Source organism: Vidua chalybeata, chromosome 2 (assembly GCF_026979565.1).
Source record: "Vidua chalybeata isolate OUT-0048 chromosome 2, bVidCha1 merged haplotype, whole genome shotgun sequence".
NCBI classification, from domain to species: Eukaryota; Metazoa; Chordata; class Aves; order Passeriformes; family Viduidae; genus Vidua; species Vidua chalybeata.
The window spans coordinates 89,512,421-89,538,578 of NC_071531.1; the positions used below are offsets into that span (position 1 = coordinate 89,512,421).

Below are 26,158 nucleotides of genomic sequence, written 5' to 3' on the forward strand. Positions count from 1 at the left end.
ACACTGATCAATGGAAAAGCTTTCTAGGCAAGAACTTGGAAAATGATAAAAGCATTTACCATCATTATTTTTTGCTTTTGAGAATGATCTATGTCTGTACAGCTCATCAGTCATCTCTTGTAAAAACAATGTGGCACTTTGATCAAACAGCCAACAATAGCTTCCCGCAGAAGGTAAAGTGTTATGAGAGGCCATCAGATAGAAATCACATTTTCTCTGAACAATAGGAACCCAGAAATGATGTGCTTGATTTACTTGCAAATAAAATCATGTGAAAGGTGATATCCTCGCAGAGGTTAAAAAGACAGCGATCCTTTTATTCACCTTTCTGCGTGTTAAACAAACTCCACTGTCACGTTGCAGCTGAGATGGAGTGTCTACGCAGTGATAAAGAGGCACATTCCAGCCCTACGAAACATAACTGCCACTGTTGAAAAATTACCTGCATTAAACCTTACACTTATCCCACAGATTTTAAGAGCAAGATGTGGGAGTTTGATTTTGATTACAGGCCTCTATCTGTGTGGCAGGCAAAGGTCTTTAACCTATGTGTTCTGAATGTACAAGGTACATAGTTTCATCAATGTCATGCCTCATTGGGTCAATGTAGGATTTTATCTAAAACCTGAGGCTTTTCAGTTTACACTGTATATGCAAACACAACCTTTTACTGGTGCTCTCTGCCTTTTGTTTCATTGAGAGGATCTATGGTATTTATAGAAAAGGGAGCTGGAGACATCTTAAACTTATTTTACTCACTTAGATTCCTATTGAGCTGAGGTCTTCAAAAGGGAAAGGTTGTTTATTTGAAGACTGGTATGTACCAGAGCCACTGGAGCCAAACACTTTTAGCCAAACACTTTTAAGTCTACTGATTGCAAAAACATTCATTTTTAAGAGGGCTGCCACACATTCTCCACTTCTGAATACAAACTGAAGCAAAACACATTATTCTACTTTATTTTTGCAGTTTGTAAATGACTAATTATTTTCGTAGAAAAGATAACAGTGATGCAAATAATCTTCTTTTGATGCCATGCTACAATATGCGTGTCAAAATTCAAACAGGTATCTGCACAGTCTCATTGCAAAAGTAGTTCAAATGGTAGAGGAAAAGGCACTGGGAAAATTTCAACGGAAGCTGAAATTTGAAGCAAGTGCAGAAGTTGCCTGTAGCTTACCATGACAGCTGTAATGGGAAATGAAGTATCTAAACTCAGAAAATATTTTTAAATTGATTAGAAGTCACTTCTTCTGTGATTTGGTCACAAAAAGTACTCACGATTCACATTGTTTTAAGGTATGCCACCACACAGCTGCCAAGAATGGGAGTCTCAACCCTCCTGGCCCACTGCTGCTAGTAGTTATCACAGTGCTCAGCTCCTGCAGACAGCAGACTCTAGGAGCTAAATGGGAATTATTCAATCATGCAACATCACAAATAATCTCCACTTCATTGCTTAATTTTCTGAATCAGCTCAGTGTGATGTCAGATAAATGCCTGAGTTGGGGTAAAGCACAGGGGGTAGGAACAAGACTGGCTCCTTTTAGGCTTGCCTAGCTGAAAAAATACCTGAAAAACTCGGAAAAGCGAAGTTTTTCCTTTCCCTGTTTTCCAAAGAAATGTACCAGCAACACGGTATTAACACCACAGCTGTCCAGTTCTGTTTCCTAAAAAAAAAAAAAACTAATATGATTGTTATGCATTGCATGATCATTAATATTCACCATTAATCTAAAAATATTTATTTGAACTAGAATTTCCCAAGAGAGACTTGAAATTTAACTACTGTTCCCAAAGCTATCACACAGGATCTCAGAATTGAACAACACTTCCACATTCACTGCTAACAGAGTATTTATTATAAGTTCTGCTTCTAAAGACTCTGTATGAAAGATAAGAACAATTTCCAACCACTATCAGTGCATTTTATTATAATATTTTATTATTTTTATTATTAAAAAGGAGAAGGTTGCAAGTTAAATCTTTAAGAAACTTTATTCCTAGGTGAATAGAAGGCTTAAATAAAGTTAACATCTGTAAGGAACTTTTTAGTTAGGTTATTTCTAACATGTTACAGCTATTTAAAAACATTCATGATAGTCTAATAAATGAAGCTAGGAAAATACCAACACTGATAATGCTCTGTTATATTGTGGTCTTACACAGCTTCTGGGAAATTTTCAGGGTTAGTGACTTTTCTATAAATAGTTTTAAAATCTGAAGAAGAAATTTCTGCAGAGAAGGGATACAGACTATTTCAACTTAATCTTCAACAAGACTAAATCCAAACATAATGCTGGATTTCTGCTCTATGCTTCTTTCAGCACCAGCATACTGGCATTTCTTTGAACACAACAAAACACTAAGCAACACGAAGAGAGAAATTTTTTTAAGCCTGTAGGGATTTCAGCATACTATTCTTATGACATCTAAATAGCCTCTATGTCTTTTATCTGGTTGAAGAGGTAAGATGAAAGACAAGAGTCTATTCATAAGATTTAATACTAATGGTTATTTAGCTTTCAGCATCATCAATAACAAGTCCCATTAGTCCCCCGTGTTTCATGCTTACTGCATACATGATACAGTTATTTTATAGCTAAAGCAGAAACATTCCTCATTTCTACTACAAGCTACAGTTCACCAAATGCCAGTGATATGTGTTATGTGTGAGTGAACCTAGAAAAAAACACTTTTCAAGCCATATGCAAACTGTACTTGCTGAACTTTTATCATTTAATTGCAGGCAAAAAATATTTAAATACCCACAAGACCCATTCTTCTGAAGTTTAAACACTGCAGATTACTGTGAAGACTGATGCATAAACATTGGTATATGCTTTTTTGAAAGCCAAAAGTCAAACATTCATGTATGCTTATTTGAAATTCAAACCCAAACTATTTATATCAGAATGCAAAGTTTTCTAAAAAGAAACAGAGAAGAATCCACATATCCCTCACTGCAGCTAGAGTGTAATCTGCTTTTTGTGGGTTTTGCTTATATGTTTAAAGGAGACTTGAAAAATGCAAGGAATAAATTTCCTAATGTAATTTTAAAAACTGAACTCATGATTATATAAATTAATGCTTCTAATTTCATTACTCCATATTATAATCAGTGTTGTATGAAAACAAACTGAAAAATGAGGTTTAAAACAACCTTTTCAAAACTAAGTCTGTGACAGAGAATTTTTTTTTCTTCTATTAATGTTTCTCTAGTTACAAGCTAGAAGAAGGCATACAAACAATACCTACCTCATCTTATCTAAGATGACAAAGCCTATCCCAGGATTTATAACAAATATGCACCTACTTGTTGGCTACCTTCTTTATCAGTTGAAATTCCACAGTGAAACTGGCAGATGTCCAAACACTATGTTAGTGAGAGTTAAATATATTTTAAAACTACAAAACAGTACATTCCTTTAAAGCATAAAATGCAACAGGAGACCACAGAGACTACACCTTAAGGGTGAAATTTCAAAAATTGCTTTTCCTAGAGTTAATGCTATTAAATTAAAGTACATGTTAGTACATAATTCCTTTTTGTCCACAGAATCATTAGGAGCTTTTGCTGCTGATCTGTATAAATTAGTACCGACATGACAAATCCTTGTTAGAAGATAATGAGAATTCTATTAATATTTCCAACACCTTGCCCTCGCGAGCTTGGGTAAAAAAATAACTTACACTTGGAATGCCTCTCTTATCAATAAGAATGAAATAGTAACCCAATCCCAGGCTGTAAAGCAGACCAGACTGGTAGATTTGAGTCACTATCTACACTGAGTGAAAGTTTGTATTCTGGTGTATAGGGCTACTTCAGGCCCTGGGATGGTGCACCATAGGATTCTTTTGATCAGTGCATTTTACAGAAAGCTGAGGCACAGAGTGGAAAAAGGATCCCAGTGGTCTGAGTTTCATCTTGATACAAGCACAGGATGGGGCAGACACATGTATCACAACTGGGGAACTCAGACATGTTCCAGAATCCCAAAGACCACACAATCTGATGCCACACAAGTCTATGAACTAATGAATATGTGTGTACATATTACATACATAGGATAATTTTCCTAGAGTAATGTTAACGCCTCCTACACTTTTCAAAAGTATCATGAACTGCTGAATTATGCAATTATTCCTTTTTAAGCAAGATCAGATAACACAAGTTATTTCCTTATTACATTACATAGTCTGTTAACATAAGAGGCCTGATGCTGCAAAAACTGAGTCATGGGCAAAGACATACCTAATCCTGTAGCTCCCCACTGAGCTTTTGACATTTAGGACCTGATACTGCAGCAAGTACCAACAAGTGTCACTGAGAAGAAACTTTATCGCACAGTGAGATGGGATTTTCAGAATAATGTACCTAACTGATTTTCAAAACTCATCTGAAATGTTAATAGACTTACTGTCTCTAGATTCTTACCACCTTTCCTTGCAGAATTTGCCTGAGGCATGACTGGAAAGCATTCATCATGATTAAAATCTGCAATTCGTTTCCTGTTCTCTTGCTTGCTTCCTGAGAGATGGTATTTGCTGTGCAATGTCTTACTTCACTAGAAATTGTAAAAATAATATGTATTTTGGATTGAATATTTTTTTTAGTTAAGACAGAAGGAGACTGAGTAGATGGAAGAATGGGCAGAGAAGTGAAGTTGGGCAAGGAGGACAATACCTTAGTTTCTGTCTGCTAGTGATGTCCCAAATCTTTCCAAAGGTAAGACTAAATCTTTGCAAAATTTTCTGAGTCCACGTCTCTGCAATCCTTTTTGTCTTTAAGCTGCTAGCCCAGTCAATTCACCATGCCAGGCTTCTATCCCAGCCTAGCTTCACACACTGCTGAAGAGAATTCAAGCTTTCTGTCATTTTGAGAGTCTCCCAGATGCTGGGATATATCCTATGACTCAGTTCTGGTAAGGAGGTTTAAAAGATGCGTCCATTATGAAATTAACTCTAACAGTTACAGTCAGTCAAAAGAACTGTAAGCAGGCCAGCTAGTGGGACTAGGAGATAGAGATGTCCAAAAGCAGTCCTTTTTGGCAAAGCCCAGTAGTCTCAAGTGGGCCCCAGAAGGAAACCATGTCTTTTATGGTAAATCAACTTTCATCCTAATGTGAATCCATACTGAAGTTTTTCATGTTTTGCAATGCATTTTCTTACTAGGTAGGATTCAAGAATACCTCAGGTCTGATGCAGAAGGGCTGAATTGTGCACAGATGATTATACAGAGGATATAACAGACAATATTTGAGAAGTCTGACAGAACATCTTCTAAACAATGAACAGCATCCAATAGCCCCTATAATTCCTATTACTGAGAGGATCAGTTCTTTTCTTAATGACAACTATTGTCATGGAATCACTCTGATGTACACTTAGGGCCTTTAGTAAGGAAGAACATTGTAACTTCACAGACATCCTCAGGTTTCAGTGCATCACCCACAGTTCTGCATCAATTCATAAAGAGATACAGAATAAAAATGGTTTCCAGCCGATGGAGCTAAAACTAATCTGGGAATAGATGCTGCTGCAGGAGATACTTTAAGCCCCAAACAGAAACAGGTTGAACCTTGTCTTCTTCTGATCAGGATGACTGCACCAAGCAGTTGGGGAATGGCACTGCTGCACTGCAAAGCCCTGCTGGCAGCCTGAGAAAGCAGCTCCTACACACAGCTGGGGACAGCTCCTCACAGGAACCCATGCCCTGCCTCTCTGTTGTGGCATACTTTAAAAATGTGACTCTGCACCAAAAAAAGAGATTCCATTATGAGGACCCCCCTCAGGAGGTGTGATGTGCTATGAAGCCCACTCTTTTGATCAAGGCAGACTTGGCCTCGAAGGCCAAGCACATCCTTCCTCAGCACGCACAAACCCTCTTGCTCTCGGTGCTGAAAATGGCTCGGATGGCTTGCCACCAGCTCCCCAGCCAGCCCCTGCTCAAATATGTTTCCTTCTCTCTCAAGGTTACAATGTCATGAGACCATATGGAAAAATAAAATAATATCCTTGCCCATGAGGTGAAGAATGACCCAGCGCTTTTTCAATAATTTAGTATTTTGATATCAGACAGTTTGGTTCTTTAGGGGGTTTACCTGTCTGGAGAATTTTCTTTAAAGCACAACATCACACTGCTCCTTGGTTTAAAGTATCTAAAAGCTTTTTAACAGAATTCAGTGTTAAACTGCTGACACAAAACATACATATTTATATTGGAGAAGATAGGTCAAGAAAAAATGTGCATTCCATCTGAACTGAGAGGTTACAAGATTAATGACAAACTCTTCGGGGAGGGATATTAATTTTAGTCTTGGACTAGATTCTTGTAAAATTTGATGTGCTGCACCCCTGTTACAGAGTACTGCTGCACTAGAAGAGCACAGCTCCCAGCCACCATCTTCCTTCAGTTTTAAGCAGCCTTTAGTTACACTGAGTTACGCAGACTTAGAAGCCCTGAGTAGAAAACTTTAAACCAGGTTGAGATTCTAGAGAGCAGATGGGCAAGTTAAGATGACTTGCACAGTTCCTGTGGTTGAGGAGATGCATCAAAATTCTGCAGTGTCCGAAGGTCCAACTGTAAAACCTTGTCTTGACCAGGTAAGCAGAGAGAAACGTGTGAATGACTAATGTCATTTACTTCTTTTAGAACCACAAGACAAAAAAAAATAAAAAGAGAGAGAAGTAGACAGGCTAAAACAACTTATACTCAAATAATATGAAATTGTTCATGTGTGGGTCTAAAAGTACACTGCATATAGTCAGACAATTTCAGTTCCTAAGAATTCTTATGTCACTGCCTTTGTTGACTTCTGCACAATTTGCTCCAGTTTGATTGGAAAGAAGCAGACTCCAGTGTTTTAAGTCTGCCTGCAGCTCTCCTTCACTGTGTGTACCTCTGCTACAAGACTGCTAGATTGCCTGCTCTGCAAATTCAGCATGGAACTTCTTAAAGGTGGAGCCAGATTTTTTTTTTTTTTTTTTTTTTTTGCTTTTCTTCAGGCATCAATTATAATATTGGAAAAAGAAAAGCCCTCAATTGAAATATATGTATCTGGATAACCAATTCCACTGTAATCCCATTCAAGGGCCAAAACTAAGTGGTGAAAACGTGAATTTAGGTGTGTAAGTCAAAGTGTCTATAAAAAGGCAGAGATACGAGCACCCCGAGAGAACAATAAACTGATTTTTCTTTTCCTTATACAGTAACTTGATGAGTATAAATTGGTATCATCATAAAGTAAATAAATGACTGGGACCTTTGTCTACACAGGGAATACACCTGCATATACCTGCTAGTTAAACAAAGCTGCAGACTACCATTTAAACTGTATTTTCCTAGGTTGGTGACATTCGCCATCTGGTATCAGAGACTGGGTTTACTTTGAAAAAACAGCAAACTCATATGCAAATTGAGAAAGTGTTGTGGAAATAAAGAACCATTCCAGACACCAAAATTCTAATGCAGTATCTCAACTTTCAAAAAACATAGTCAACTTAAACGCCATATTTTTTTGCTTCATCTGTGGATTGCTTAAAGGCAATACTATGACTTACCATAATTATAAAAAATAAAGGGTAAAACCATGTCCAACGACTATACTGTGTAGTCAGATTCACTGTTTACAAAGATAATAAACTTCTTTGGTGAAAAGCCGAGACAGGAAGAAAATAAAAATTAAGAGAAATGTGATAATTTGGATTTTGCCATGTAGAAATATAGAGACCATAATAATTTCAAGTTAGCTGTATTCCCCAAAGCTATTTAATTGTTTCATACTAGAATTCCATTTATAATCTTCTATGAAACTGTATTAAATAACATTTTCTGGGTACAATAACTTCAGATTTTTCTCAATGGAGAACTTTGAAGACAAATTTTGAAGCAAGACAAAAACAGAGACATTCCAGCTCAGGTATTTAATTAGCTCACAATAAGCTTATGTGTTTATAACTAATCTGTCCAACTGTATCAAAGTTTCTCTGGAAATTTTATACTATAGCTGTGCATTCATGCAGAATAAAGATCCTTTTTCTTTCACTGTCATGACATTTAAGTCTCAATTGAAATAGGTTTTGAGGAGCAGACAACCCTATTAATCCTAGCTATTTTAATCTGGTGATTGATTAAAAGATTCAAGAAAGGAGATGGTTGTTTGTCGATCAAACAATTTTTAACTCAACTTTGAATATACACTGAGGGAGGAAAACTTTTGTGAATCAGAAGACGGTTCATGCCTAATAAATGTTAAGGGTGTCAGCAACAAGCCACTTCCGCTTTTTCCTCAGGCATGTGAAAAAGTAAAGAACATTAGCAACTCTTTGTAGAAACTGCTGATGCATGATTTACAAAGCAGAGCCCTCTATAAATTCCTTATTGAATGCTTCCAATATGAGCAGCCACTGCCTCATGCCCTGTATAAACTGAAAGCTTACAGCCAACAGCAAGTTGTTGATGTAAGCAGCATCTTTTAGTAATGGAGACAATCCAGCTGTACTCTCCCCTTCTTTAGAATCACAGAATGATGTAGATTGGAGAAGATCTCTAAGATTATTGAGTCCAACCATTAACCCAGTACTGCCAAGTCCCTCACTAAACCATGTCTCTATGCACCACATCCACATGTATTTTGCATGCTTTCAGGGATGGTGATTCCATCATTTCCCTGGGCATCCTGTTACAGTGCTTGACCAATGTCAGTGAAAGTATTTTCCTAAAATCCAATCTAAACCTCCCCTGGTGTAACTTGAGACCATTTTCGCTTGTCCCACCAGTTGTAACATGGTTCGCTAGCTTCTTTGGAGGTGTTTCAGTATGCTCAGGATATCCCCCTCTCTGTTTTCAGTCTCACTCAAGGTCACCCAGGCTACAGAATATCTTGTCTTTGTGCTGACTACAGACTCAAGAAGAGACTCTACCTGAGAAGAAGGGAGGCTGCAGGTGGCTGGATTCAGGGGAAAACAGAAGAGACCAGGAACTTCCCTGTCCCTTTCACTGATGAGATATATTTACCATTTGCTAGTGGTCTGCAAAGCAGTGCAACTTCTTTCCCAGGTGGACAATCATGCTCTAGGATTGTTTCTTCTGGTCTGCATCTATGCTGCCTCTTTCTGGAAATGGACTTAACTAAAATAATCCTTGCCTTTGTCACCTCAGTGAAAATAACCACATTTCAAACCAATTCAGAATAAGCTGATATCACTGCAACAGCAGCACTTAGGTAACCTTAAGCTATAGATTTCCATTTGGAAAGCCTTCTATTCTCATACGGCAATATGGAGCTCTTCCTGAGATTTTCATAAATAGAAGCGAGTTACTTTGAAAGAGAGGCTCACAGAAACCAACCAACCAAGTGAATACACAATCATGATTGTGAATACACAATCTGATTGCATCCATTTCATCAGAAGGCTCAGAAATGACAAACATTTTTCTTCCCCAGTTAGAAAGCAGCTGACAAATAATGGTGTTTCATTTAATTAAAGCACTAATACTTAGGCTTATATACTTATCTAAAAACTCTGAAGAAAATAACAAAGTTCATGGGAAACACGAAAATGTTTTTGTGAGGAAAATGTATCTCTATTTCATACCCGAAGTACAGTTTCGTCTCCAGCTGCTTTCAAGTCATCTTCCTTCCCAATGATTCTCTGTAGCTGTATTTGTTGAAACAGGAGAAAAGAACAGGAAAATGACAAATTTGATTTTATAAGAGCCTTCTTTTTCTGAACCTTGACTTAATTGCACCTTTTCTTAACTATATATTTCTGCAAGGTTCTCTAGTCATGACAAAATATTTGCATACTTGAATATTTTGCTATTCAGACACACTTTTTCCTAGGAATGTCTTATCTACTGTGGTTAATATAACCAAACATGAATCTATCTCTTGCAGCCCAGTGCTTACTCTATTTTTAGAGGGTAGATTTCCAGCTCCAGAAGCTTAGTTTTCCCTTCAGAAGACTTTGGAAGTCTGGGGTATAACATCAAGGATCATTCCAGAAATAATAATTATCCTGATTTTCATGCTGTCCTTCTAGATAGTTTTACATAGTTCTGTAATAAACATGATCTTCTGGACATGAAAAACATACCTGTTCAAATGAGGTACTGTACAACTAATAATAAAGAATAACTTAATTCAGTAAGAAAACATTTTTTTCAGAACTGGCATTAGGCAGAATGTGGTTTGAGTTTTCCCCTCCACCCTTGGAAAAAATTAATCTTGAATGTATTAGCTAAGAAGATTTTTAGAATTACTGAAATTACTCACATTTAAAAACATAACTTCCACTGTCCCAAAGAAAGCTTTAAGGTAATATAAACAGCGCGCTAATTTGCAGTACCTCAAGTATATCAGAGTTGCACGGTTTCTTTGACTGTATTTCAGCTTCAGAGATGAACATTGCCACAAGAATGAGTGATTTAATATAGCACAAAGTACACCTACCTTTCAGACATTTGCATGAATCCTCAAAAGGACAGCAGAAATGAAAGAACAAAGGACTTAATACATTTCAGGTAGAGATATGGAATTACACTGATCACTCTGGATTTGGAGATTTTAAAAGATGCTTTTAAAGCTCAAGGATTTAAAAACTGCTGGTTTGCTTCTCAAACATTTCTGAGTGATTTCTCAACCTGCTCATTAAAACTGCTCATTACCAAATTTCCACAGTCATTATTCTGTGGAGTTGTGTTTGGTTTTTTTTTTGTTTTTTTTTTTTTGGTCTTCAGAGAAGCAGTATGAGTTTGTTTGGGTTTTTTTATCCTCATTTGTTTAGTTTCTCAGGATGCTTACTTTCTATTATTAGTTTTAAATTGCATGTCTTGATAGTATTCACCAAAAGAAATGCTGTAAAACAAGGCAATAATTAAACACCACTTGTTCCTCCAAATTATCTTAATTTTTGATCATTTACAAAACAAACTACTAGTACAGTAAAAGCATTATGAATTTCTTCATAGCAAAATAGCATTATAGAGCTGTGGGTAAAACCACAACTACTTGTCCATATTCTCACTGAGAAATCACATTTTTTCTTACCTGAAAAATCAATCATTTGATCACACATAAGGAATAAAACTGCAATTACTTTCCAAACAGGAGAAAAATGAAATTTTTCTCTTTTGGATTTTATTTCTAAAGGACTCTTAAAAAAATCTGCAGAGTAGATTTCAGTAGCAGAGACTACTGAAGAGCACAGACACACAGCATAATTATTTTCACAAGTATTCTGAAAGATTTCACTTATTGTTTTCTTACACTGTATGTAAATTCTTAGAGTGCTTGAAACTATTTCCAGAAGTCTGTTGATTTTTTTTCAGCATAGTGCAGCAACTACTCACAGAGGGAGAAGAATTCTGCCCTCAAGAAATGGACTCCTCCATGTAACATTTATTTGTATTTAATATTTATACCTGCTCACCACTCACTATAATAATGGCTAATTCAAAGATAATGAGACTTATTATGCACAAGTGAAGCCTTTACTGAAGACAGAAGTAATCTGTTCTGAACGAGCCTTTCTGGCAGAAAGATTATGTCTGTCTGTAAAAAAAAAGGTGGTTTTGCATCTTCCAGTTGCTTGAGAGAGATCAGTGCTTGTGGATGCTCTAAGATCACAGAATTGCTCTGTGCCACAGCTGCTGAATGCTGGCTCATTCAGCCCTAGATGAAGCTCTACAAGTGTTTTGTGGTATCTGCTCTCCAGCAGAAGTGTATAAGACAGTCTACTTAGAAAGTCTAAGTCATACAGCTCTTGCATGTGCCATCAGAGCTACTCTGCATTTATTCCCAGTAGTTTTGAACTGTCATTAATTTTACTTAGACATCTTTAATCAGGACAGATTTAGACAGTTAGGGAAATTCCTTACTTGCTGGGGATTTTGGGAACTTTGGTAGCCTTATTCTTGGTGGGAGGTCTCAGATTAATGTGCATGGGTTATTATGGGTCTGGAAATCCCCCTCACCAAGTCTCAAGTAAATGTCTTGGAAGTGCAGAGTTCATAGAAGTATCTTACTGTCCTCACAGAGATGCAGATAACATGGCTCTGAGAAATGATTCTGCACTCTGGCAGGGGCTGATTAAAGGGTGGCAACTAACATCTGTAAGCATGCCATTTCTACCTCGTCTTCTTCACCCTGGAGTTCCAGGGCAAAGCAACAAAACCCTCTTGGCCCTAATACTGAAATGTCTCTTGTACTGTGACTGTTTACCACTGAAACGTGGATTAAGCAGAATTACACTGGCTTCAATAAAAAAAAACAGGGAGGAGAGAGAACAAGAGTATCCCTGTGAAGGGAAATCAGGAAAATGTGCACTGAAATGGAAAGGCTACAGAGGACAAGATGAACTCCCTTATTGAAAATATGGGATTGCATTCAAGATCTCCTTTCCCAAACATCAATTTTTTTTAGTAGAGAACACTGGGAAATTCTGCATCTCCCACTCCTGAAGTGCCTGATCCATACAGGTTTGAACAGCCTATATCCCATCACATAATGCAGGCACTGAGGGCTGACTGGGGTTGGAGTTTCTCTTGTCACAGTCTCCCTTTCCTGAATGACCTGCTTGACACATCTTATGCCTGTACATCCAGGAACATGTGAAAATTGAGATATACACAATCCAAAGAATGATGGACATTTTGCAAACCATAAGGGAAGTTCTTACCTCAAAGACTCTACAGTCTAGATCAGCAGACTCTACGGTCAGACAACACAGACATACACAGAAGTCTAATCAGTAGATAACGGTGGGAAATGGGGAGCACAAGAGGTGACAAAGCAAGAGAGTGAACCAGCAATGAAATTTCTTTTCCCACTGTGCCCTGTCTACAGACACTGCCTCCTGATTACTCCTTCTTCACTATTCTTTTCCACTGTGTTTTCCTTACATACATTTCCTGATGCTAATGTCAAATATAGTGTGGAAATCACAATAGAATAGTTCAGATATATTTTCCTAGGATGCCAACTGGGACAAGACAAATGACAGATCAGCCACATAATTTACTGATTTATTAGCTATCTAGAAACTTTCTATGAGGCATATAGAACTAGAGTATGCAGATTAACATACACTTATTTCCACATTCTTACATTCCAAAATTTTTATTTTTAAACCTAATCTATAAAGTTTTGCTTGAAAATAGCCTCCTCTGTGAATATTAACAAAACAATCACAAGAGAAAACTCATCTTCTGACTGACTTGCATCCTGTGGGACTTCTTTGAATTTAATGATTCTTGTGAGTTGACAAAGTAATTTAGATGGGTTTTTTTTTACCACTCTATATTATTTGATCAGTACAGCCCAAAAAGGAAATGCAAAGTAACAATCTATCTAACTAGAATAATTTTCATTTAGCTTGATTGCCTCTACAGAAATCAAATTATTTTAATGATTTATATAATGTTTTCACCTTTACATTTGATGACTTTCTGTTGTTTATACTGACTGATTCAATTAGAATACCTGAATTGGGTGATGATATTAAATATATAACATATTTCTCATCTCCCCAAAGAGCAGTGTAATAATCTCCTTATTTGCTTAACTGATAGTACCTTTTTAAAGAAAGCACTGTTAATGTGGCATTTTGGTGCAGAGGCACTACAAGCTGAACATGTTCACTCGTGTTCATGAAGTTACTTTTGCTTGTAACATATTGTTTTGCAGTTGAATAATACAGCCATAACAGACTTATTTTGGTAATCAGGGCACTGCTAATCTGATAACAATTCAATATGATTGCACCTGGTTTAGCAGGTTAAAAATATAGGCTTTATTAGAATTGGATTTATTTTTAATCAGTACAATAATTAACACTTTAACAGAACAAATTCTTCAAAATTAAAAGATCTTGTGTAGCAACAAATGGGTGTAGGGCTGTACTGCTTTTGGCTGGGGTAGAGTTAATTTCCTTCACAGGGGCTGGTGTGGGAGTATGTTTTAGATTTGTGCTGAGCAGAGGGCTGATAACACAGAGATGTTTTTGTTATTGCTGAGCAGGGCTTACACAGAGTCAAGGCCTTTTCTGCTTTTGTACTGCCATGCTGGGGAGGAGGCTGGGGGTGCTTGTGAGGCTGGGAGGGGACACAGCCAGGACAGGTGACCCCAACTGACCAAAGGGACATTCCAGACCATGTGACATCATGCTCTGTGCATAACGTGGGGGAAGGAGGAAGAGGAGGACATTTGCACCAATGGCTTTTGTCTTCCCCAAGTCTCCATTACATGTGGTGGGTCCCTGCTCTCATGGGGCTGGCTGAACAGGGCCTGCGCATGGGAAGTAGTGAATTTCTTGTTTTACTTTGCTTGTGCACATGGCTTTGGCTTTGCCTATTAAAATGTCTTTATCTCAACCCATTCTCCTACCCTTCTGATTCTCTCCCTCATCCAGCTGGTGGGGGAAAGAACATGCAGCATGACAAAGGTATCTGCAGGTTCAGTTATGGGCTTCTGGTAACACTGTCTTGGAAAATTGTCTAATTTGAAGTATTATTTTCAAATAGTATTACTAAGTCTAGAAGTATTTTTGCAACATTTTAGAATAGATTTAAAGTATGACTCATCAATTATAATCTTGCTAAGAAACAATTCACTGAAAAAAAGGTGCTAAATGCAAAACACATGAACAGCTATTCTGTTATTAATCAACAGGTCCATCTTTAATAGTTTTAGATTTTAAGGTTCTCTAGAGACATGAGTTCAAGATCAGCTTTAATGTCACCCTAGTGACAGAAAGTAATTTGAATTATAGTAGCTATGTCAGCTTCGTATAAAATTGTGTCTCCACTTACCTCCAATATGAATTAAGGATCTGAAATAAGTTGAGGGATTCTATTTAAAATTATGATTGTTAATTCTGCATTCAACTTTTGACAAGAAGTACACAGTTAGTCTCCTGTTAAATATTTAGAAGTTGAATATGCTATATAATGAAGCCTGTTCTTCTTAAAAACATCAGAGCAAGATTTTCTTAGTTTTTAAAGTATCTACCTTTCTCCCCCATAGTTTAGACATAATATGGGAAAAAAACCTGCTGTTTCTCTTCAAAGTGTGAATTGATAAAAACCTTTCTGCAACAGCAAGCAAAATTAATAAAGACCAAAAGAGGATGGGGAATTAAAGAAATTATTCAACATATTAAGAAAACAAAAGACTCTTCCAGATCATTATTTAAATTAGCTCACGGGATTAATGGATATACACTAATTCCTACCTTCCCAGCAGCAGATATTTACTTACAGTTCGAAGGTACCATTTATACAAATGGATTCAATTATGATAAGTATTTTTATCACAATACTTCAATATGTGCTCCTTTCATATAAAATATTTTAGTATGCATGTCTAGATCATAGACTGGACTGAAAAATAGGCTTGATGATTTTAATGAATCTTCATTGAGCAAATATAACCCATGGATCTATTTAAAATTAAAACATATGTAAATACACTTACCTTAAAGAATTCTTTCTTTTCAACTTGTTCATTGCCATCTGCATCCAACATTTTAAACGCAATCTGAAGTCCAGTCTGGGGTTCTGCAACAAATTGCAAAAGAACTGTATTGAAAATATCACACACTTACACTAGAACTCAAATACCAAATGTAAAATGAGTATTGACTCTGGTTCAGTTCTCCACACCTCTTCCAATACAAGCAAACTGTTTAAACACCTTTTTACTATCATTTCAAGGGATAATTAATGCAATGGCGAAGTAAGAAATGCCAGCAGTACCTAAGTGCAAGCCATGAACATCCATCTGACTCCAACGAAAATACTGAATTTCTTACTGGCCAGGTGTTAAGATATTCCCAAAGGATGTCCCTCTAATCCCATGTCACTTCTGCAGTCTAGCTCTGCCTTGTTTATAAGAGCTCCTTTTTAGGTGCAAAGAGTGGAAAACTATTTCTGGCCATTTTTGACGAAAGCATGTTTTGTGTGACTCCCACCAAGATTATTTTTTTCAGAAATTCTACACAATTTTACCCTGCATTTCCTTCACCGAGTGGATGTTTCTTTTCAACACAAAATGTAATGAGTTCTGAATCTTGAAGACACTATAAAAGCATGGTGTGTTTCAAGCTCCTTCCCACAATTTCCTGATCTTAATTTGCTTACAGGAGGTGGCCTTGAACATTGGCAAGCCCACACAGGAGCAGCATGCTGCTGAAACATAGCTACAGTTCACTATGGTAGCCCTTATCCCAGTAATCTCTGGAGCAGGTGAATTAATGCCAAAATCCAGTCATGTCATATGAAAGCCATGGACTTATTGTCTCTGGAATATATTGATGCTTCCAAGAACAATGCTGGACTCATGAGGGCAGCAAAGTAGTGTCTCTAAAAAACTCCAATGTCTTCAGAATTTTTCTTCTGGAAATATATTCTTCTAGTTGCATTCTGTAAAGTTTTAAGCCTTGCTTTTTTTTAAAAGAATCTTTCTGCAAGGGGAACAAGGTAAAGAAATATCCCATTTCTTTTAAGTTCATAACAAGATGGTTAAAGAAAGTACTATTTTTACATTTTAAAAATAACTACATCTTCAGCAGTCAACTAATATTCTGTGTGAAGCAATCTTGTGATGCAGGAGTATTTTATAAATACCACTGCAATCTGTACAGCAGCACTGTCCGCAGCAACTGGGTTGATTTAATACTCAAAACTGGCTTCCTTTCCATGGAAATGCCACATGCTAAATTTGTGTTACTAGTACAAAAGCAAGAAAAGGCTATCTAATAACATATTTAGAGAATAAAAGTAATTGATGCATTTAATAGCAATTCATACCATCTGTGTTCCAATTTTCAGATAAGAGAGCTGTTAGTGAAAATATAGACCTAAAGCTGCTTATACTGTTCCGAGATGACATACTTATCTGATATGATGTAACCCCAAAGGTATGTGTTTGTAAAATAAGCATAGTTCAAAGACTACCACAGATATATTTGTATTTAATTAGAATCAGGCAAAATTCCAAAATCTGAACAGAGAGCTCCATCCTGGCTGTGAGTGCAGGTTAGACCTAGGCACTTCCTCTCCTAATATTCCTGCATTGACCAAGCTGTCAACTTGTGTGACTGGATAATTGAAACAAAGCTCTAAGTAAAGGTGACAACTTCAGTTCCTGGGCTTCTTCACCAGGCAGGGCCCCATTAACCTATTGCTAGAAATGAAATTCAATATAGCACTGGAAGAAAAACGACTGTGATGACACAAGGCACATAGAAAAGAGAAAAGAAGGTATTAAGGGAAAAAATAAAACCTTTGTCTGTCACAAAATTATAGTTTCAAGTTCAGTGTTTTTACAGACTCTGATTTTGTACGACAGACAGCATGGGCTCGTCAGCAGCGTGGAACCAGGAGTCTGAGGACTCTTTTTCCATTTCCCTATTGCTCAGTTGGTGACTTGGAAGCAATTTAAATATTGATGCCTGCTTTAAGAAATCTCACATTAATTCTCACTAGTGAGAGAGACAGGTTGTGTAACTCAGGGCTGACTGACAGGGGATACTTGTTAGGCAAAGATAGAGGCACTAATGCTTGTTGACATTTGCTTTCAAACTGATCAGTATAACCCTCTGTGTAACCAAAGCAGCAACATTACCACTGCATTTTTATCCTGCATTAAAAGGTGCATTGTTTTTGAGGTTCAATACATTCCTATATAAATTCTGTGAAAAACAATGTTACTTGATTGTCTGGAGAAGTGGAACAACTTTCTCTGATACTGCTTCAATTTTCTAATTGTTTCAGCCAGTAAGTCAGCATGAATTCACTTTCAGCTGCCATAAATTTCTAAAGAAATAGAATCTTTGGCACTTATTCCTGCAACTTTAAGGTATTCTTCTGAAGTCACAATTTGGTTGTCATAGTTGTCCTTTTTTAACATAAATTCGTCTTTTTTGTGTTGCAACAAATACTTTGAAATCAGAATCCTACCTGGGCTTAACTCCTGTCTCTGATTTTAAAAGCCACTTGAACACATGGTATAACTCATGTTCAAGGAGTGTGTAGCACAGGACAGTCACTACTGCTGAAGTATTTGTATGTTAAAGCTTAATGCATACCTATATGTATGTAATTTAATACTGTGTACTAGCTAAAGTTGCCAAAGAAATTATCCACCCTTCATGCTGTGCAACAGGAACTAATGCAGTTTTGCTGAGAAATGAGGTAAGCTGCAGAAAGGCCACTGGAATTGTGCAAGAGGTGCATAATAATGGAAGGCTGGACATATTCTCTCCACTCTGTGGAGACCAACATTATTTGTTCATACTACACCATGAGAGGGTGGATTTCCAGAGCAAGGAAAATTTGTCAATTTATTTAAGGCCAGCCATGGACCTTGCAGCCATGGAAGAGATAGGGGTCACATGAGAGTGATGCCTCTACAGTCTGTCAGGAAAGAAGTGACCGCTTCCTTCTGTCCTTTCCCCATGCACTGATACAATAAATCTATTATGCCTGGCTTTGTCCCTTGCTGAAAATGTTAGACTTGTATAAATCAGTCAAACAAGACTGCATGCAGACTATTCTGTGGACTATTTCATGGACATGCACATGGACTACTTCACTACTGCTCTAGGGGTCTCACCTGTAATGCTCATTGACACATCTCAAATCTCGGCGTTTTTAAGCATCACCTACACATCAGAACAAAACAGGGGGGTAGCAAGCATGGCACAGAGAAAGTACCAGACAATCCCAGATCACTTCCATGCAAAAAACAAAAAAATGACTGTTGCTTGTAGATGCAGCAAGTACAAAACAAAAGTTCTTTTTAAAAAAAGTGTTTGACAGAAAAAGGAAGGAAGTAAAGGAGGGGAGCTGAAATGCATGTACAATACTTGGTGGAAATAAAGTCAAAAGGAACAGAGGATAAAGAAAATGGACTTTACAGTCAGACAAAAAGACACTGAAAAATTCTGCTCTTTATGTATTGCATCCATTGCAAATCTGAACACAATAAAAACAGGCAATTACCTCTAAGACACTACAACACTTTTTCACACCCCTGCATAAGCTATATTGCTAGTGTCTCATTGTCCAAAATTATTAAAACTACTATCCAGAAGAAAAATTATTTATCTTCCCATCCAGTTTCTTCTCCTTATTATGTGATTCTGTAACCAACATCTCCCCCCTCTCAAAGGATTTCAAAGACTTTTCTGATCCCATGGTGCAGGAAGTAGCATAATGTTTGAAGTATTGCTATGGGCCAATGATGACACTGATGTCCACTTACATTTATGCACTGTCACTCTATATACAATAGTTTTTTATGTTTTACTATAATGCAGAAATTTAGAAGCTAAAAATATCAGAAGGAAAGTTCCTGGTAAACTGTTAGTAGCTGAGTATTTGTGCCTATATATTTTAAATATATAATACTTACTTGTAAGAATTGTCAGCAAAAACAGATACTCTGCATAAGATATCAACCCTGAAAAAAAAGTTTAAAAATTACTTGTGGAAAAACCCAAAAACTTACAGCAAAATTTGAAAGATTAAATCTTACAAATATAAAAAATGTAGTTTGGCATTGTATTAAATACGTGTATTAAAGTAAGCCAAGTTACTATTTAATAAATTTTTCACTTCTGTTTTTAGTACTCTCAGGGTAAAATTCCCTAACCCCAAACTCATCAATGTTCATGTCTAACCAAGAAAGTAAGGTTTATTTGGTATTAACAAAAGGCCTACACTAAATCTTTGGAGTCTCACTGAAAATATTCAATGTTTATATAAAAGACATATAAATTAAATGTGCTTTGTCACATTTAGTACCTGGGAGGAGAACTACTCGAACATTACCCTGAAGGATCAAAGTCCTCCATCCTTTGGCAGGCTCGCAAAAGGCAGAGAATAGCTTCCCTCTAATTCTCAGGGGAACACGGCAACACGCAAAGCTGCCAAGCTGCTAGATTGTGCTGATAGTACTGCTGGGCCCTGTGCCAAGAGGAGGCTTCTTATTTTTTTTTTTTTTTTAAATAGGAACATGTCCTTTCTACAAGGTGAAAGTATTTTCCCCCCTTTTGAAGGAAAATTCCAGTGTTTTCTTTTGAAATACCGCCTTAAGTGAAAAGCCTGAACAAACACAAAGATGTGATAGCGTCAAAATAGAGTGTGCAAGCTAAAGATAGAGAGTGCAGAATGAGGGTGGCTAAACAAGAGAATCTGAGCCATCTGCCCTGCAATAATGTTTGGGGAAAAAAATGTAAAGGGCTTTTTTATAAATCACTTTTCAAAATAACTGAGCTACTTTTAACTTGTGAGCTAAACATTGTATAATGCTGAAGCTGCTTAAAATAATGAAGTTCAAACATGCCTATCTGTGCAAAGATAAACTATTTTTGTAATTTATATTTAGTTAATTGATAGATAAGGAGCCCACTTAAGCTTCAGTGATAAAAAATTAACTTCTGATAAACTACTATGCAGAAGCAACAGCATTTGTATTTGACCTCAGATAGCAACTTAACACTTCTAAGTACCAGAGCTCAGAAATATTAAATTGCTAAATGCAGGAGTCTGAAAATATGAGAACAAGTCTTAGCTAAAGTGAAGTCTAATGCTGATCCTGTTGCCAACACACTGTGGTTCCATATCTCAGCTTTCCTCTCCATCAAAATAAGACTATTTACCCTATTATCCTACATGAATCGTGTTAATCAGCACAATACCACAATCATACACACTGTGGAAATAAAACATACTTTCATCTCAAAGACTTAGTCCTGCTTACAACTTTTAGCATTTCTGTCATTGCAAGAATGCAAATTATTATTTTCATTGCTGTAAAACCTGGAATTGTATTCTTAGATGAAACATCTAGGTTTTCTACAAGTTCAAAATCGAATAAACAGAAAAAGAACTCCTGTCCCATTTTTTTAGCTTATATGCCTAAGACAAGATAAAAAAAAAAAAAAGAAAAGATAGAAACAAATAGGTGGCAAAAAGAATCAAGCAAATAGTGTGAAAAGCAGTGATCAAAATTCCTAATTTTGTTTTGTGCGTGACATAGCAAAAGAACATTTAAGGGAAGAATATAAAGGAAGACAAGGAGACAACTTCTCAGGTCTGTATAGAAAAACCTCCCAGTCAAGGACTGCAGTGGTGTCAGCACAAAGACTCCTGACTGAAAATGTAACCACCAAGCAATGAAGGACGGCATTGCTGGGCAAGGAGAAGTGGGAGTCTGCCCCTCAGCTGTCTTGAGATGTTCTGCATGGCATAGTCTAAGGAAAACCTGGAAGCTGAAGACAAGTGGTTTATGCTAGGTAAAACAGAACACGGATATGCCAGTGTAGGAATGCAAAATAAGAGATGAGACACTCAAAGAAGTTGTAGAAAAAAATGAGTTTATCAAAGCTTTTGAGAGCATATTAACATGGCAGATTATGGTTGTAAAAGTCTGAGGAAAAAAAAGTTGTAATAATTGAGATACAAAATACTGAGCCCCTGGAGAGTTTTAGCTTTATAGATAGACAGGGTTCATTACACTACATAAAATTTTGCAGAAAGAATCTGCAAAATTTTTATGGAGATGGTAAGATGTAAAGAAAAGATCAATTTGAAGACAACACCCTACTGACTGGCTCAAGGGAGAAGCACCTGAATTGAAGATGACTGGAAAGAGCAGTTTTGAAAGAAATGACAGGAGTTTTCTTACTGTAATCTAACTGAAAAGTTGCTATAGTGAAATTGGTAAATATAATAAAAATATGTAGAAATATTCTGGATTATTCTTTAAAACTTGACTCAATGCTTTACAGAAAATTCATGGGTTGCCTGATATTTTCTGGAAGACTGCACTAAAATAATTTATTATAATATTTTTAAATTTGTGGACTAATTTCAATTTAAAAATTTATTTTAATTTTATTGTCCTTTTACTACATGCAGTGAGTGGCCAACTTACCTCATCCATAAAGTAAAGGAAATATTTTGTTAACTTTCTTTTTTATTCTACAGTAATCATTACAAAGGTACTCAAATTAAAAGATGTAACACAGCAAATTAAAAAACCCAAAATAAGACAACCCACTGAAAATTAAATTCATATCCAAGCAAAATTTAAAAGATAAAAGCTTCACACACTGTTGAATGACTCAGCATACTTGCAGCCAAGAATGTGAAGTTTGCATTGGCAAAATACTGTCATTTTCTAATGCTAAAGGGACCTTCCCCAACCCCCCTAGAAATATCTGTCCTCAAACTTACTAACAACTGCTGACAGAACAATATTCTTATTGCTGAATAAATCGTAAGTGTACCTACAAAATATGACACAAATTTTAAAACTGCCCACTAGAAGGCAGAATCCCCTAGCATTACATTTTACAAACCAGACTGATGGCAGTTTTCTGTCTCCTTGACATTTAAAGAACAATTGGAAGGTAGTTAAAATAACCTCAGCTAAACAGCTGGACAGGGGTAGATTCATTATTCTGGTACTTGTAAAAGCATAAATATTTTCATTTTTAAACTGTGATAATAATGCATCTCACATTTTTAAACTGTGAGAATAATGCAAAGCAAAAGCATCAAAGTCACTAAACAGGAATCATGACCAAAAATTGTAAAAACTCTGAGTGTTGTGGGGACATATGGATGACAGCACTGAATGTTTCTGCATCATCTCAAACTCCTACCTGACCTTTCAAGGACAGAGATTCAAACACACAGTGTTAAGCAAGGGCAGATCTTTGCCAGAATGCAGAAGACACCAACTCTGAGTGTATCACTGAACCCACTTTGTGCCAAGTACTCAGCTGGGAGAGGTGCAATAAGAGAAAGCTGCATTGATATGCTGTTTTCAGTTTCTCTTTGTGTATTCCTGGTTTTCCCAGGCAGCATGCTCTGGGGATTTGCAGTGTCCACCACGAGAAAAAGAAAGGCTCTAAACATGCAGGTAAAGAGAGAGAATATCCAAAAATTCAAGACTGAGAATGCTTTAAGCTAAATCCTGGCAAAGCATGTGATGACTGAAAAAGGCAGGGAATGACCGTTTTGTACAAAATCCAGCCTCTCCCAGGATATTAAAAATTGTTAATTTGTTCAGAGATGTTTCAGGGCTTTTGGGGTATGCTGGGGCTTTCAGGAGCAGACTGACAAGCAAGGCACCCAGCTGGAGACTCTTGCAGGTCTGCACAAGGATGCAAGAAATGAACTGCAGGCAGAAGAGGCCGTGAGACCAAAGGGTAGGTGAAATGCTGCAGGCTGAGATCGAGGACTGCTCTCTTGGCACAAGCTTCCAGCCATGTCTGAGGATCTGCTGTGCATTGAGAGAGCATGGCTCATACCTGCCAAGGAACTGCAGCAGTGCAATAGAAGCTTTCTTTTCCAGAAACATCCACTGGATAAGGGATTCAGGCTGAACTGTATGATACAGAAAGTTTGTGAATAGGCGCTGTTGGTCTTTCTCATTAGTTTGGGAATTTTGGTCTTTTGTTACTGTGAAATGGTTAATTGCTCATCTATTTGGTTTTCTTGATCCTCTTGTTTGTTTTCTCTCTTCAATTAATTTATGTTAATGAGATGTTTATTTGGTGTTCTTTAATCCCCTGTTGTTACACTAACAATATCCCCACTCTTAGTATTCTCTTTTATGTAGTCCAATATAAAGTGGAAATGCTGGGTGAAAAGAAAACAAAGCACATCAACACTGTGAAGGGTCACAGAGCTCCCAAAGAGAGAGAAATAAGTTCAACTGCTCTTGGAATCAGGGATACCACTTAATGTAACTAGGTACAAGTTTTACTTTTATTCATAGTTTCCATGTATTTAAGTTATACAGAGGAACAGTCAGGTTATTAACAAAAAGTCTTAAAAGTTCATTTTGTGTTCAAGTCATCCCTTTAGCCCTTTCCTCTTCCAAGTAGGCTTTTCAGTTTCTTTCATGTCTCCTCCTGCACCTAAGAAGGCTTTCAATTCCCAGCCTCTTTACTCTCTCTTGTATAACTGAGAGATTTGCCAAGGAGGCAGCTACTGGCTAGATGAGGATGAAATAAAATCCATGAAAACCTCTTTAAAAATACATTCAGCTCATCCCATATAATGAGATAAAAAGCAAGATGTATTATCAAAAGTGCTCATTACCTTTATCACCAAGCTCTCTAAAAAAGGTTGGTCCTGGTTTAGCTTTGGCAACATACAGCAATGCAGCATCTACCTCCTTTAAAGACACAAACAAGAAAATATAATGCCAGTTTTGAAAGAGACTTAATCACTTCAGTAACAGAAAGAATGCAAGTTCTTTTGAAGAAGGAAAGGAACATTTTGCTTACCTTTTTTGTCAGCTTCTTGGCTGAGGCTTTGCCTATAATAAAAAAAAATCATCATCATTCAATAACAAACTGACTTTGAACTTTGATCAGGTTCTGTGGCATTTCTTCAGATTTTTATGGGAAAATGCTAAGTAATATGAAACAGAATACTTTGCAACAGACAGTTTGTTTCTAATTCCCATAATGATCATGAAAGGACAAGATTTAAAAATAATATGAGCAGTCTGTTCAAATGTTCTCTCAGCCTAGATTAAAGCACAACCTACTTTCATATCGATGACCAACTTACTAGTATGACTTTGCATACTGTGAGCTACAAATGTTGCACAGATTCCAAGGCTACACTATACAGCAAGAAACAGCTGTAGTATTTACAAAGGGATTTCCATGCACACATGATAGTCCTTGAACTGCAGGTTGAGTATGTGAAAGCTAAGAAATACTAAAAAAAAAAAAAATTAAAATGTTGATGTTTCTATTAAGCAGATGTAAATTGAACAACTCTGCTTTCTGAAAGAGCATCAGATGAAACTCATGCAACTCCTAAGTGTTTCTCAGCAGGTTCAAGTGTATACACTCAAATAGGGGAGCCACTGGCAGTATAGGTTATGCTCCTGTGTAAATCACATGTTTGAGGAGCTGCAATGTATCTGTACATATGTATGTAGCTGCAATGTATCAAAAGTGGAACATTCCAGCTGGTTAGACAGGGGTCACAGAAACCCTATCGTCATCAACCTGCAGGAGCTGTGCATGTCCCTTCTCAATCTACCTCCTCAGCACTTCTCATACAGTTCTCCAAACCCTGTTGTCCTTCACTCTTACCTCTCTCAGCCCATCACGCTCTTCCTTCATCACCGTTTCCTCTGGATTCCAGCCAGCCATTCCCTCCTATTTATTTACACTGAGTAAGCACAAACTGTGCCACTTGGATATGCTCTGTGGACTGGTGCCCCTGTGTGCAGCAGCCTGCTTTGCTCCATGATTGGTCTCCAAGGCTACTTTGCTGCTTCACAGGCATTTTGCATCCAAAGGGTCACCAGTGCAGCACCACTATCTGGAAATGGCCATGATGGAGGCAGCGTGGTGGGCGGCTGTCAACAAACATCTACCAAGCATTTTCACAGACCCATAATTTGGCCAGACAGAGGTGCTTTGTCAGTAAAATAGTGAATTTCCACAGTGCTGGCAAATGGCACGCCCAGCTGCAAGGAGTCTCCACTGGCAACTTTTGGCTTGGAACATCTCAACCAGCAATAGCTAATTTTTCAGCACAGGCAAACCAGTACACTGGCCTCTGCTCCCTCAACTAGCAGTAACAGTTTTGCTGATAAATTCCACTCCTCACATCCCCTCCCCCAAATCAGCCTAAGGCAGACACCTGGCACATAACATTTCAACACAAATGTTTAAGTTTGACAAAAGTTATAAGCATCTAAAATTAGGGTTTTAATACTGGAGTGTTGAGTGACCCCAGCAACAGGTGCTGCCAGTACCACCTGTTACTGTGGATGAATACATTTTTGTGCAATGCCTGTACATACATTTACACCCATATATACACACATATATAAAGCTCCATAGGTAGATACCTTTTAAGTATAACAATGCATGAAATCCTCTACTTTGCCTCATTTGAGACAAAAGAAGTCAGACTGATAACAGACTGGGAGAAGCAGCAACAACAGTTATATCCAGTAAGGCTGAGTCCTGAGCAGTGTGACGTAACACCACAGTTGCATCTAACACCAGTCCCTGCTGCAGAGCATTTTCATGAATGGCTGCTTAGGAAATTAAGTGATTTAGATCTCAGCTTTGAAATGTCACTGCTTCTGTACAGCA

At 37.2% G+C, this 26,158-nt stretch overlaps 1 protein-coding gene across 1 annotated transcript in view; it reads right to left on the reverse strand.

Annotated features, from left to right (window-relative positions):
• MICU2 (mitochondrial calcium uptake 2) overlaps nt 1-26,158 on the reverse strand; it is a 133,717-nt gene that overhangs the window by 13,174 nt on the left and 94,385 nt on the right. Inside the window, exons 3-8 of the mRNA XM_053934885.1 lie at nt 24,317-24,348; nt 24,129-24,204; nt 19,423-19,470; nt 15,481-15,563; nt 9,602-9,664; nt 1,574-1,671 (exon numbers count right to left, since the gene is read on the reverse strand). Coding sequence (XP_053790860.1) covers nt 1,574-1,671; nt 9,602-9,664; nt 15,481-15,563; nt 19,423-19,470; nt 24,129-24,204; nt 24,317-24,348 — 400 coding nt within the window. The remainder of the gene's footprint in view (nt 1-1,573; nt 1,672-9,601; nt 9,665-15,480; nt 15,564-19,422; nt 19,471-24,128; nt 24,205-24,316; nt 24,349-26,158) is intronic.